Source organism: Choloepus didactylus, chromosome 23, assembly GCF_015220235.1.
Source record: "Choloepus didactylus isolate mChoDid1 chromosome 23, mChoDid1.pri, whole genome shotgun sequence".
In the NCBI taxonomy this organism is placed as follows: domain Eukaryota; kingdom Metazoa; phylum Chordata; class Mammalia; order Pilosa; family Megalonychidae; genus Choloepus; species Choloepus didactylus.
In genome coordinates this window covers 8129299-8141012 of record NC_051329.1, presented here as the reverse complement: position 1 = coordinate 8141012, position 11714 = coordinate 8129299, and the positions used below count along the sequence as shown (strand labels likewise).

The 11714-nt window shown below is 35.2% G+C and overlaps 1 protein-coding gene across 9 annotated transcripts in view; it reads right to left on the bottom strand.

Moving 5' to 3' along the window:
• Nucleotides 1-11714, bottom strand: part of MPHOSPH9 (M-phase phosphoprotein 9) — a 60848-nt gene that overhangs the window by 6253 nt on the left and 42881 nt on the right. For 7 of the 9 annotated variants that reach the window (XM_037816832.1, XM_037816830.1, XM_037816831.1 and 4 more), the window contains 7 exons: nt 7815-7949; nt 7184-7362; nt 5562-5708; nt 4621-4741; nt 3668-3771; nt 2719-2957; nt 2322-2390 (listed from right to left, as the gene is read on the bottom strand). In XM_037816832.1, coding sequence (XP_037672760.1) covers nt 2322-2390; nt 2719-2957; nt 3668-3771; nt 4621-4741; nt 5562-5708; nt 7184-7362; nt 7815-7949 — 994 coding nt within the window. Of the gene's footprint in view, nt 1-2321; nt 2391-2718; nt 2958-3667; nt 3772-4620; nt 4742-5561; nt 5709-7183; nt 7363-7814; nt 7950-11714 lie in introns of those variants that run through there. The other 2 variants (XM_037816835.1, XM_037816836.1) reach the window with 2 other exon arrangements.

Below are 11714 nucleotides of genomic sequence, written 5' to 3'. Positions count from 1 at the left end.
CTTCTTTTTCAGCAAAAGAACAATTATAAACATTAAAATTACAGACAGTTGTTTTCTACACTTCTCATCTTTATCATTTATATTATTCCTTTTAATCTGAACAATGTGAATCAATGTTTCAACCGTTCAAAATAAGTGCTGCACTTTAAACTATTCTCAATAAATCTGGCACATTAAGTATATGGAAATTGTTAATAGTGACACAACCAACTGGAAAGAGATAATTCTCTGAATTCACTGAACTGAGCACAGTACAAGAACTTAATAGGTGCTCTGTGCATCCCTCAGAAGAGATGGACATATCGGATCAGTGCTATATTCCACTTACACATATCCTGAAAACCAAATAACTTTCTTCTGACAAAATTTGCCAAATTAAAAAGGAGGAAAACCAGTGGAGGAGACTTCCCCAAAGATTAATAGATTTCACAATGATTCCACGATACAACTTCTATTTTTCAAAATAGTATGCGTAATATTATTTTTATTGTTTTATTGACTATTAACTCCAATATTGTCCTGAAATAAAACTTCAAAACTGTATCTTCAACAACTTTAATTGTAAAAGCAGTACACATTCATTAAAGAAAAGTTAGAAGACAAACAAAAGTAAAAGTAAAAAACATAATCGCACCATGAAGAAATAACCACTCTTTTCTATTTTCTGCATTTATACACATTAAAAAAAGAAAACTAAAAACTAAAACCAGAATCAAATTCTCTATTTCAAAATGTTCAACTGAACTTTGAACTTTCATGTTACGAAGAATCCTTACACAACCATCATTTTAAATTAATGTGCAATATTCCATTGGATGTATCATATTTAACCAAGAATCTTTTCATAGAAATTTGGGTTGCCTCTAATTCTGAGTATCATAAATAATCTTGCAATTAATATTCTTAAACACATCTCTTTGCTCATATCTACAGGTATTGCCTTAGGAATCATTCCCAGAAGTAAAACTGCTAGGTCCAAAGAAATGCAAAATGCAAAATGCAAAATGCAAAATGCAAAATGCAAAAGCTTTGGATATACGTAAAGCGGCACTGCAGAAAGTTCGATACAATTTCTATGCCTACCTGTGTAGAATAATTTTTTCCCCATCTTGGTATTGTTTTTTAAAAATACTTGTTAATGTGATCATTTTCAAAAGAGGTTAATATCTTTGTTTAAATGTGTATTTTAAAATTCATTATGAGGCTGAAATTTTTTTTCTTTTTTCTTTTTTGTCCAGTTCCTGTTTTTTATATATATCGTATGTGAGCATCCTCAGCCCCTTTTTGCTGCCATTTGTCTTCTTAATGGATTGAAACAACTTGGACTTATATGAACAGAAGCAAGGGCCCTGTAAGTCTTATTTTAAGAGACTGAAAGAACTTATAATATTCATATATAAAAATATACTAGACTAAATGTTTCAGATAGATTTAGAAGAGTATCAGCAAATTTCCCTTCTACCTTCTCACTAAACCACTTTAAGAGTTTCAAGTTTTAATTGAATTTTAAAAATTACTGAGTATAAAATTCCAGAACAAAAAGAATAAAAAGACTTCAAGTCAGAGAAAAAGAGAAGTCCAGGATACAGGCCCTAGCAAAAGAACTCTGCTATTTTCTTTTGTCTCTTCCTTTCCTTCTGGTATCACAGATCAATCTGAAAATGAGCTTTTCCTGAAATCAAGACACTGTAAAGCCAAAACATGCAATTATATAAGAGACACTGTCTTGATGTTATGTTTAAAATATTACAAAAAGAACGCATTTAAAATGTCCCATGATTTCATACATTTTCATTCCTTTGAAAAGCAAATAAAAGAAATGTTCATGGATCACATCACCTGCACCACCGCCTGCTCAACAATGGAATCACATCTTTTATTTTTTACCTCTACAGCGATTCCAATTACAAAGTTCAACAATTTTACATGTTTACTAAATGGAAAGGAGTTCAGAAATAAATAACAGATTTGGGGCAGGAAAAAACAAAAACAAAAAAAGATGATTTAATATGAGAGCATTAACTTAATGTAAAACCCATGAAGAGGCATATCTTCATTTGCTCCCAAGTTAATGTCTTGAAACATACTAGCCTGATGACACTCTTCTTGAATCATAAATGTAAAATCAGTTTTTATTCCTGAAAGCTTACAAGCAATTATAAAATATGCTATAATCATCACATACTGTCTGTAAAGGCTAAAAGTTTTGACCAATTGCTTCAATATGCCTAAAAACTATGATTTTGAAAAATCATCTTGGATAAATGGAGACAAAGACTAGAACCAAGCTTCTAAAGCAGATGCAAGCTAAGGCATTTTACCTGATTTAATCTTGTCTGCAAAGTCATTCGTCCTCCAGTAGAAGGCATTCGACTAAGTGCTGCCTCAATCTGTTAACAAAAAAAAAAGTCTAAATAAAAATGGAAGAATTTCTCATTACTGGCAGAGAGGTTTATAAAATAGAATGGAAAGAAAAGAGTTCAGCCTAGTATTTCCTTGTCCATTCTGTCTTAACATAAGTCCCTCTGTCATCAATTAACAACGACAGCAAGCTCAAATATATTTTCTAGCCAAACTACAGGTGCACTTTTGCTGTAGTACTCCACAGTAAGTTCCTGAGATAGATGTGACTCAACAATTCCCTTCTGATTACTCCTTAGACATAAGCATAAAGTTTAGAAAAAGATTTTTTAATATTCTGTTGTGCTTTTTTTTTACCTGGTCTTTTTCTTTGGTAAGTTCATCAAAAAATCGTTCCGTTTCAGCTAGGGTCCGAATTTTTGCTGTATATTCAAAATCGTCACCATGTGGTTTTACTGAAATAGGCTTACACTGCTCATAGCTAACCGATTTATTCCTTTCCCAGGCAGATTTTATAGATACATTCTTCACTCCATTTGGCAATGGTTCAAGGCAAGAGCTATTATTTTCAGTATTTTTTTCTGAATATTTGCGTTCTGTTAGAGAGGAAAGAAATTTCTGTTCTTATCAATTTTTCCAATAGATCACACACATATGAAATATATTACCCAATTTCACTTTCTGGAAATGGCTGCTATATAACCAAAAACAACAACAATTACAACAAAAAAAGTCATGAAAAGAAAGACAATATAATCATTTTTACTCAGTGCTTTTTCTCTAAAGAATTCTAAAAGCTTTGCCTTGAAGTTTGACAGTCTTCACAATGTCCCTAAATGATAGGTAAACTTTAAGCAAAACACAGTTTAAAAATGAAAACAGCACATTTAGTGGACATGAACCAACACTAAAGAGTTAACATTTTGAGGGCCTCCCAAAGTGACTTCACATGCATAATCTTACAACCTTTATTCCAAACTTAAAATATAAAAAAGAAAAAAAAATATCCAAAGCCTAAGTTGCATACACATTATAGAGCATAAAAGTAAATAAGAGAATAACCAAACAGTATGGCCCTGGTAATTTAACATTTAACATTCCCGTACCTCAGTTTCCCAACTTTTCAATGAGGATAACAACAGTGGCACAATAATACGAAGCATCCTGAATGCTTATTGTTAGAGGCCCTTGGATAGAAAAATATTTAAGTGCAGGATATTATAAGATAATATTTAGAACCTTGAAAACATACCAGAATCTCACAAAATGACTAAAACCATACTAATAACTTTTGAGGAAAAGATACCTTCCGAGTCATCTAGAGGAAGAAACTGGAGTTGTTTTCTTGGATTGGTACGTTGTAACGTAGACACAGGAACAGTATCTAAATCATCCAAAAGTATATCAAATCTATTGAATGAAGCAAGTTACTTGTGAGAAAAATATGTTAATTGACTTTTCCTATCTCCACTAAAAAGATGAGCCGGTATCCAGTTAACTCACATATTTACTTACTCTCTTAAAAGAAAGCTGGTCATGTATTTTTCTAAAAACTGAAATATAATTTATATTTATAATATATGTTTATATTTATATAATTTATTTAATTATATAAAATAATTTATATTTTAAATTATATTTATATAATTTATGATACTTTATAGACATTTAAAGCATATACCCATACATTATCTCATGTGATCTTTATAACAGCCTTATAAAATAAGCACGGCAGGTATTATTATCCCCGTTTTATAGAAGAGGAAACTGAGGTTCAGTGTGTTTAAGTAATCTCTCCAACATACTAATGGTCTTATGTCTTACGTGTCCCTGTTCTTTTAACAACAGCATTCACTGGTGACCACACTCGAGAGAAAGCACACCTTTCTCAGGAGCACAGATTAACTCAAGGTTGGTGCCATGACCATACCAGTACAGCCCACTTTCTCGACAAACCCCTCAGAAGTTTCCTTTACCATAGACCTTTTCAGGGAAACAAAGAACTAGCATTCTACATCCAAAGTCTGGAAGGGGTTCTGAGGTGGCATTTAAAATTCAGTAGCAGCAAGTTTACATAAACTATTTTCAGGTATTGTAATGCTTTTTATTTTGGTATGATACTCATTTAATACACTCTAAATCCATAGGGTTCCATTGATAATTCAAAAACTGGTGATAGCTAAAAGTATGAATTGACATCTAAAAAAAAAAAAAAATCAATAGAATATATATTTTATTCTACAATTTTAGAGAACTTACCGAAATGGACTGCTTTCATTTTTGCTAAGTAGATGACTAAATCCTGGGGACAAATTTTCTTTAGGGGATCGCTTTGGACTATAAGCCACAGTCACTGGCGTTAACATAATCTCTCTTTTTGCTAAAGAAGAAGACAAAGGAAATACTCTTTTCCTTCTGTATAATATATATATTATACTAGCAGAACATAGTTTCTTTTTCCATAGAATATTTTTTCTAATTTTAAAAGGAACATAAAATTTCATTTTACAACTTTTTGAAAAATAAATAAGAGTATAAACAATAAAATTAAAAGAATTCATAATCCTAACATCTAGAAGTAACCACCGTTAACACTTTAGTATATAAGACTGTAGTTTCAGCATTCTGACTCAAAACTGGTTTTTCAGGATTTTAGAAGTCGACTGGAAATAAGATGAAAACACCAGTACAAATGTGAACATTCCTATAATGCAGTAAAATAAGACTCTCCTCAGCTGCAATGAAAAACGGAAATTGAGGATAAATAAATTCAATGCTTAAACTTTAAAACCCTACCTGTAACTGGCCAAAGAAAAAAAGTAACTAATACTGGGTGATGTCAAATATATGAAAAGAAGCTTTTTCTCTTTTTGGATTAGCTTAAATTAATTTGTTTGAATGAACGTTTAATTAGATAGCTGTCTACTGTTTCAAAAATTCTGAAGCGTATCAAGTTGCAAAAAAAAATTTACAGAACACAAAAAATTGCACTTCAATAAACTGAGAATTTCTTCAGTTGTACTCATTGTATCTGTGCAATCAATTTTATTTTTGAACAAGCTCATATTTCAGGATCCTGTGCTCAGAGCACCCTACTGGGTGCTAAGAGGAGAACCAGAGAAGCAGAAAACAGTCATTCAGCGTGTGCGGGTCAGATGTCACTCCTGTGAGCCCCAGAGACGTGTACATTTAACTCTTACTTGGAGTATTTGATTTACGATTTGAAGGTGGTAAAGATGATGATCTCTGTGAGGCAGAATTAAATCTCTTTTGCCTCTGTTGGGCACATTTCTCCGGGGACCGACCTGCATTGACTGAAGTTTCAGTTTGCCGGGGAGTCACTGTTTCTAAAACAGACAAATTAAAAAAATAAAAAAATAAAAAAAAAACAAAAGCAAACCTAGTTTTAGTCATCTGCCTTTATTAACAGATGGTTATACCAAGCAAGGTCTTTCACTGAGCTTATAATCTACTCAAAGCACTTCTTGCTATCCAGGTTATAACAATTATTTGCAAATGCACCACATTATAATGATAAAAAATGTTTGATGACTCTGGTGATGAATACACAATTACGGGAGCCACTGATTGTATACTTCGGATGGACTGTATGGTGTATGAATTTATCTCAACAAAACTGCATTAACAAAAATGCCTGATGGAGAAAAGTGTGGGAGTTTATTCCAAATGTATTCTGGTCCTCTGTTTACAACTGGCATTCAAGGTGATTTTTCAAGAGAGCTTCTTTTAAGAAAGCAGGTTACTAAATTTATTCACTAGGAGATACTGATTTGAAGAGGAAACACCAAAGATGCTAGTGACAGGATGAGCAGGCTCAAGTGCAGGCAAGCACAGAAGGAAAGGAAAAGGGATAGAAGCACTGCTGCCCTGGACCCATGAGAAACATTGGATCAAAGAGACTTTTGATACCATCTAAACATGGCCCAAAAGCCAAGAAAGGGAAGAAAGAGCAGGAAATGTTAAATCTCACTTTATGAATATCAAATGTCTTTTATAAATTTAAGATTTTTTATAATTGAGATAAAATATAAAACACAAAATTTCACATTTTTATCATTTTAAGGGTACAGTTCAATGGCACTAATTACATTCACAATGTTATGCCGCTATCCCCATTATCTATTTCCAAAATTTTTCATCATTTTACTAACTTTATGATGTATGCAAATAAGACAAGCTGATGTAGAAAAATTTCAAATATCCCTAAGAATACAATACGTCTTTTTAATAATCAGAAGGTAATCTGTAATTTGTTTTTGTATAAAAAGTACATGTTATGCCATGACTGGGATAGATTATTATATACATGTATATATTTTATAAACGTTTTATTTTAAAACACAAACTTAAAGGACAGTTGCATAAACAATACAAAACCCATATACAGAACTTCAACAGATCCCACATCCAGATCCCCCAACAGATCCACCCACTTTTACATTTTGCCACATAACTCTCTCTATGTACCCATCCGTCCATCCATCCATCCATCCATCCATCCACCCATTTTCTAAACAATTGAGAACAGGTTGAATACAACATGCTCCTGGAACACTTAATACTTCCATATAAATTTCCCAAGAACAAGGATGTTCATTTATGTAACCACCTTAAGTACAGTTATGGGATAGTTTATTAACTAGAGGATTCAACTATTCATGAAATGGGGTTGAAGCAGCAGCATAATAAATAACAACTTTTTATTTCATCGCCTGAGGAATTTAATTTTAAAGACGTTAGTATGATGGGGGAAGGAGATCATATCCCTATCTATCTATCTATCAAGGAATAAAATACTTACTACTAGTTGAGGAGTCTACTTTTTCTGTCTGGGTGCCCCAACTTTTAAATACTTTTTCTTCATCAAGTTCTTTTAAAGCTTCCATGATTGGTGTGCCTGAAGTCTCTCTTTGTTTTTTTATCAGTAAACTTGTTGGCAAATCTCCAGGTGAAGAATCCTTTTCCGGAGGAGAATGGTACCTTAAATAATAATTGTAATTTAACTTTACTGGGATTGATATAGAAATAACATGAAAGAAATCGGACAACTTTCCTCCACCATGAATACATGTGCTCTGCAATGCAAACAAACTTCAGCTGAGCTGGGATACACTAGACCAGTGCTTCCCAATCCTTTTCATACCCTAACACATACGGGAATATTACATGTGCATGGCACCCCAGAGTAAATGGATGAGGCCACTCAAGGTGGCACACGCTCACCTGAGGTTTAGGGGCTCAATCTATTCCCCACCGTGCTACAAACATGGGGAGGGAAGCTCTGAGTAGCCTATGAAAGTAAACTACCCAAAATTAAGACTAAAGAAACAAAAAGACGGCTTTTCATACCTTCCTATACATGTAAAGACAACTGAAATTTCTAAGAAAAACACAGCAGTTCGTAAATATGATCTTTGATGAGGTTCTCTTACCTAGGAACACAGGTTTCTTCCAGATGGTTGTTCACTTCACTACCCTGGACATCCAAAGGCTGGCCAGTGAAGATAGAATACTCTGCTCCTGGGATCAACCACTTTCGCCTGCTGACATCTGAGGTTGCTAGTGTGCTAACAGAGTGAGAAATGTTTTGAGGTATTATAAGGTTTTGGCTTCATTTTAAACTGAACACATATAAAAAACAATATGCTTTAAAGTATTATTTATACATTTATGCAGTAACTTAAATTAAACCACACTGGACGATCTATATTTTAGATATATGAATTCTACCTATGGTTTTAAGATTCGACTGAACTGTTATTTTAGGTTTCTGTTACTTCTGAATACTTCCTACTCAGTCCAGATTAAAGTACTCTTTCACACAGCTCTGAACATCCCCCCAGTGGCTTAATATCACATTTCATATCCTTTATACCCGTGTTGGAGCTCAGGCTAAGGAGGGGAACAAAGCAAGGTACTCTTCTTGTTCCTGTCCAACAGATCTTTCCAGCGCTGTCCAACAGAATTTTCTGCAAATCAGGAATGTCCTATATCTGCACTGTCCGTTACAGTAGCCATTAGTCATGTATTGCCACTGAGCATTTAAAATGTGGCTATTAAGACTGAAGAGCCCGTTTTTAAATTTTATTGGCTCTACTGTATTGAATAATGCAGTTCTAGACCATCACTTCCCCATGGATTCTTATTAAAACCCTGCTTGTCTGAAGTTCAAACAATCATCTGTTAACCTCCTGGTCACACATGTTAATTTGCTAGACATCAGAACATGTCTCATTTGCTCCACACCTACTCCTGCCGTCATTCTAAGCAACTTACTCGCTATCCACACGTATGAGTCACCCTTGACCTCTTCTTGCTTCTCCTCAGCTGTCCACCTCAGGGATGTTCACTGGACTCGCTCATCACCAGAGAATATGCCCCTTCAGAAACCAACACTCGAAAGACTCTTTCCCTATTCTTCAGGCTCCCGTGCTCAAACATCACCCCAGCAAGTTGAACACAAACCTAGGATCCTTGGTGTCCTAGTTTGCTAATGCTGCAGAATGCAAAACACCACAGAGACGGATAGGCTTTTATAAAACGGGGGTTTATTTCACTACACAATTACAGTCTTAAGGCCACAAAGCATCCAAGGTAACACATCAGCAATCGGGTACCGTCACCGGAGGATGGCCAATGGCCTCCGAAAAACCTCTGTTAGCTAGGAAAGCAGCTGGCATCTGCTCTAAAGCTCCGGCCTCAAAATGGCTTTCTCCCAGGACGTTCCTCTCTAGCAAGCTTGCTCCTCTTCAAAACATCACTCCCAGCTGCACTCTCTTTTTCTCTCTTTGAGTCAGCTCATTTATATCGCTCCACCGATCAGGGCCCACCCTGAATGGGCAGGGCCACACCTCCATGGGAACATCTCATCAGAATCATCTCCCACAGCTGGATGGGGCACATTCCAAGCAAATCCAACCAGCACCAAAAACGTTTGCCCCACACAAGACCACAAAGATAATGGCATTTGGGGGACACAATACACTCAAACCTAGGATCCTTGGCCACACCATTCTCTATTACCATCCCCTCCTAGCTTTACTTCCCTCCTGATTTACTCTGGAGTCATGAGAATAATTATCCATTTGCAAATAGTTTTGACTCTCATTCCCTCTCACCTTCCATCACTCCTGAGAGCAGCAAAAGCCCAGGCCTGAATACAATGATCTTCCCTCTTAAAAACTATACCCCACAGCTGAGCTTTGCTGGGAAAAGTCACCCAACGTCCAGAATCATCATCACCATCTTGAGTAGACACCCATTGCTGGCTGGCAACATTCCCTTTTTCAAGTCAACTAGCTCCCATTTTCCAAAACCTCTTACACCAGGCTCTAATCTCTTCAAACCTCTCACCCTCTTTCTGCACTGTCAGGTGAGAAGCATCCTTCCCACTTCAAAGAGAAATCAGAAACCCTGAGAGGAGAACCCTATTTCTCTACTCCCTTTTACCACCAAACTTCTTATGAGTTATCTCTTGTCTATTTTCACTTCAATTCCCAGTCACTCTTTCCTATTTCAAACATTCTTAGAAGATTACAAAGAATATACAAGCATCCACTTACCTATACTCAGTTTTAACAAAAGCTAACATTTTGCTATATTCATTTTAAATTCTAAGATAGAAAATTATATACAGCGCTGCTTGTATTTTTAAAATAACATAAAGGGCAATGTGTACAAATCCTTTCAATGTTGCTTTTCCTACTCATCTCATGCCTGGGATTTATGCATGCTGACACACAGAGTTCTGTCATTCTATTCATTCATCTGGAGTACGAATGTGTCACAAGTCATCTTTTCTCCTGTAGGTGGATATTTAGTTCCTTATATATCACCTTTAAGCAATGCCACAAGGAATGTGTAGAAGAATTCTTGAAGGTAAAAATCTAAAAATAAAACTGAGGAACTGACTGAGTGTGCATATGTTCAACCTCACTAGATATTGCCGAATCACTCTCCCAACTAGCTATACCAATTTTAAGCCCAACTAATAGTTCCGAGAGTTCCTATTTCTTCATACCTTTGCCAAACTTTAGAATTAGCAGACTAAGTTTGGCCTGTCTGATTGGAGTCACTAGTAACTCACTATCATTTTCATTTTCTGATTACAAGTGACAATGAGTATCTTTGCATTTTTATCAGCCATGTGGGTTTCTTTTACTGTGAACTGCTTGTTCACATTCTTTTACCACTATTCTATTGAGGAGGTTGTTGTCTTTTTCCTCATTGAATGGTAGCAGTTCTTTTACATTCTGGATACTAAACCTTTATTAGTTGTGTTCTAATTTTTTTTATGGACACCGAAATTTAAATTTCATATGATTTTTCATGTGTTATGAAATACTCTTCTTTTGATTTTGTTTCAAACATTTGAAATTGTAGAAACCATTCTTAGCTCACAGACCCTACAAATGCAGATGCTAAGCTGGATTTGGCCTGTGGGGCAGTAGTGTACCAACCCCTATCTAGTTGATGCACTGTCACACTGTATGGTATTGTGTATAAATACATTACAGTATATGACTTTCCTTGCTGGAAAACATTTAGGTTGTTTTCATTTACTCTTCAATATACTCCATACTGGAATCCATTTCGATCATTCTATCCAAACTGTTCTCAAAGTCATCAATAACCTCCACCTTGCAATTTTAATATACTCTTTTCAGCTTTCATCTTACTTGATTTCTCATCAGCATTCAACACTGGTAATCGCTTCAATTTTCCTCTTAGTTTTCTAACGGCTCTCTCTCAGGTTCTTTTGTCAACTCCTCTATCCAACATCAAAATGTTGGGGTTCCTACATAGCTTTGTCCTGGGCCCACTTCTCAGTAAACATACTCTATTTCCATCCTATAGCTTTAAATACTATCTAGAAATAAATGACTCCAAAACTTATTATGTTCATTAACTCCAGCCTGGGATCCTATCTCTGAGCTCCAAACTCAAATCACATGCTACTTGGAATCCACATGAATCTCAAACTAAAATGATCAAAATGGAATTTCTGATCTTTATTCCATGGTCTCTTCTTCCTATTTCTTCCCTAGTTCAATATATGACATCTCTAGTTGTTCCAACCCCAGAATCTAAGGAGTTATTCAGGACACCTCCTTTCTTAGCTTGCCATCCAATTCATAACCACATTCCACCAGGTTCTACCTACACAATCTCTTGTAAATTCTCTTTTGTGCATCCCCATGGCCACCAACAAGTGACCACATTTCTCTCCAACCACTGCAGTAGCCTAACTGGTATCTCCCCATTTCTACTCTTTTTCCTCTCCAATCTTCTCCTTGTTGGCAGGACCAAAAAAAAAAAAAAAAAAAAAAAAA